The following is a 2,190-nucleotide window of genomic DNA, read 5'->3' on the forward strand; positions in this document are numbered from 1 at the left end:
TTGTTTTGTTTTCCCGCCGGTTGTTTTTCGCGGATGCGACACATGACAACCCACTCATATGTCCCCAAGGCTCCTGGACATCGAAACGCCGTCTTCGGCACATCTTCTTCTGCAATAAAAATTTGGTTATATCCAGCATAACCATCTAACATGCTTAAATATTCAAAACCAGTGGCCGACTCGACCAACATTTCAGCCACGGGCATGGCATATTCATCTTTTGGGGTGGCAACATTTAGATCCCTAAAATCAATACATACTCTTAAAGACTCATTTTTCTTTATGACTGGCACAATATTGGCCAACCATTCGACATACCTTGCAGTTTGAATAAACTTGCTTTTCAGGAGTCTTTCTACTTCTGTTTTTATCTTTGCCATGATCTCTGGTGCGAAACGCCTGGGCGTCTGCTTCACTGGCTTTCTTCCAGCTTTTATTGACAGTTTAACTCGACCAAATCTCTACTTAAACCAGGCATTTCGTTATAATCCCAAGCAAAACAGTCTCGAAATTCTTTAAGTATGGATATTACCTCAGACTTTAGTTCTTTGTCGATGTTGGTGCTTATATATGTTGGCCTTTTCTCGCCATTCTCGCCAAGGTCGACTTCTTCTAAGGGGTCTTTTGGTCGGATCTTCTCTGGTGCCTTTGGGTCTTTTTCAAACCCTAAAGGTTCGTTGTCGTAAATGCAGTCCAAACGCTGCATGTCGATGTTCCTTTTAGCCAAAATTGGCTTATCTGGGGTTTCTGGCCTAATAGCCATACACTCTTCTTTATTTAACGCACAGGCTTCAGCGACCATGTTTTCTTCAGCTTCTAGAGCTGATTTTATTTTGTTCTCGGCAATGTATGCCGAAATCTTTCTTAGAGCTTCTAACTCAGACATCATCAGCGACGTCCCCCTAGCCTGTCGGCCGGATACCTGTATAGGGTGGATCATCTAGGCGTTCCACATCCCAAATGAAGTTGTGAGTCTCATGTAGAGTTAGAGAGACGAAAGTTTCACTTAGATTAGCAAATACATCCTCAGCTGGGAAGCAAGGAGAGATGTTGGCCAGCTTTCTTTCAAACTCCTTCTTGCCGACATTATTCACGTCGGCCATAAGTATCCTTGGTCGGCTTCAATATTTTCGGCCACCCCATCCTCTCTCCAAATCACCAGCCTTTGGTGTGTTGAAGATGGTACAACTACGACGCCATGTAGCCACTCCCTGCCAAGTAGCAAGTTGTAACTTGGCTTAGCGTCTATCACAATGAATAGTGTCAGCCTGGTTACTGAACCCACTGTGATGTTCACCATAATCACTCCCATGGTGCTTTTCGTCTTTCCTCCATAGTCCGACAAGACTACATTATTAGACCTGATGTCGGTATCATATTTTCCAATCTTCTTCAGAATATGGTGTGGCATGATGTTGACTGTGGCACCACAATCGACCAAAACTTTGTTGACAGTTACGCCTTCCACTTTTGCCCTTATCAGCAGTGGTTTCAAATGATTTTTCATGTTCATCGTTGGTCTTTCGAACACTGCCTCTTGGCTTTCAGCAAAGCCATCGTTCAGCATAAAATAGCATCTTGGTTGATGCAAAGCCATTTCTTCAACATCAGCATTGTCCACCGACCCTTCGACTTCAGTCACGCACTTGTATTCTTGTGGTAGGATTGACACCACGTTGACCAGGATGTCCAGACTTACTTCAGATTCTGAATTGAAATCATCAGTCACTTCTTCAGAACACCTTTCAGTTGGTCGACAGACGTATTCCCTTATTCGTTACTTCGTGGTTGTGTCGACTTTCACAACATTTTTCTTCCCATCGTTCGCCTCGCTGGTCATGCCTCTTGCAGCTTCTCTTTTGGCCTGTTTACGCCTCTGAAAACATCTCCATTGAGTCCTCGACATGAGGTTCTTTCCCAAATAGTTTTCAGAGATATGAGTCCTCTTTTCAGACTTAAATTCACGCCTGTAGTTAATTGTTGGACCTCCTCTAGCAGCAGCAGCAACCCCATGTGGGGTGTCTTGTCTTTCCTGAGGCTTGATCCACGTCCCTCTAGGGGCACTTGCCGACGGCACAAAGCTTTTAGGCCTTGCTTGGTTATTTCCCACAGCCTTTTTTGAGCCTCTTTCATTCTGGTAACCCCTGGCCGGCCCATTCCTTTTGCTTTTACCTAATTGCAGTTTCTGGA

General features: G+C 44.4%; 1 protein-coding gene across 1 annotated transcript; it reads right to left on the reverse strand.

Moving 5' to 3' along the window:
- Positions 1–1,090: 1,090 nt before the first annotated feature.
- Positions 1,091–1,597, reverse strand: LOC127136422 (uncharacterized). Its single transcript, XM_051062978.1, has one exon. It carries the CDS (start codon positions 1,595–1,597, stop codon positions 1,091–1,093), a length of 507 nt encoding a protein of 168 aa, XP_050918935.1.
- Positions 1,598–2,190: the final 593 nt, after the last annotated feature.

This window comes from Lathyrus oleraceus, chromosome 4, assembly GCF_024323335.1.
Source record: "Lathyrus oleraceus cultivar Zhongwan6 chromosome 4, CAAS_Psat_ZW6_1.0, whole genome shotgun sequence".
Classification (NCBI taxonomy): domain Eukaryota; kingdom Viridiplantae; phylum Streptophyta; class Magnoliopsida; order Fabales; family Fabaceae; genus Lathyrus; species Lathyrus oleraceus.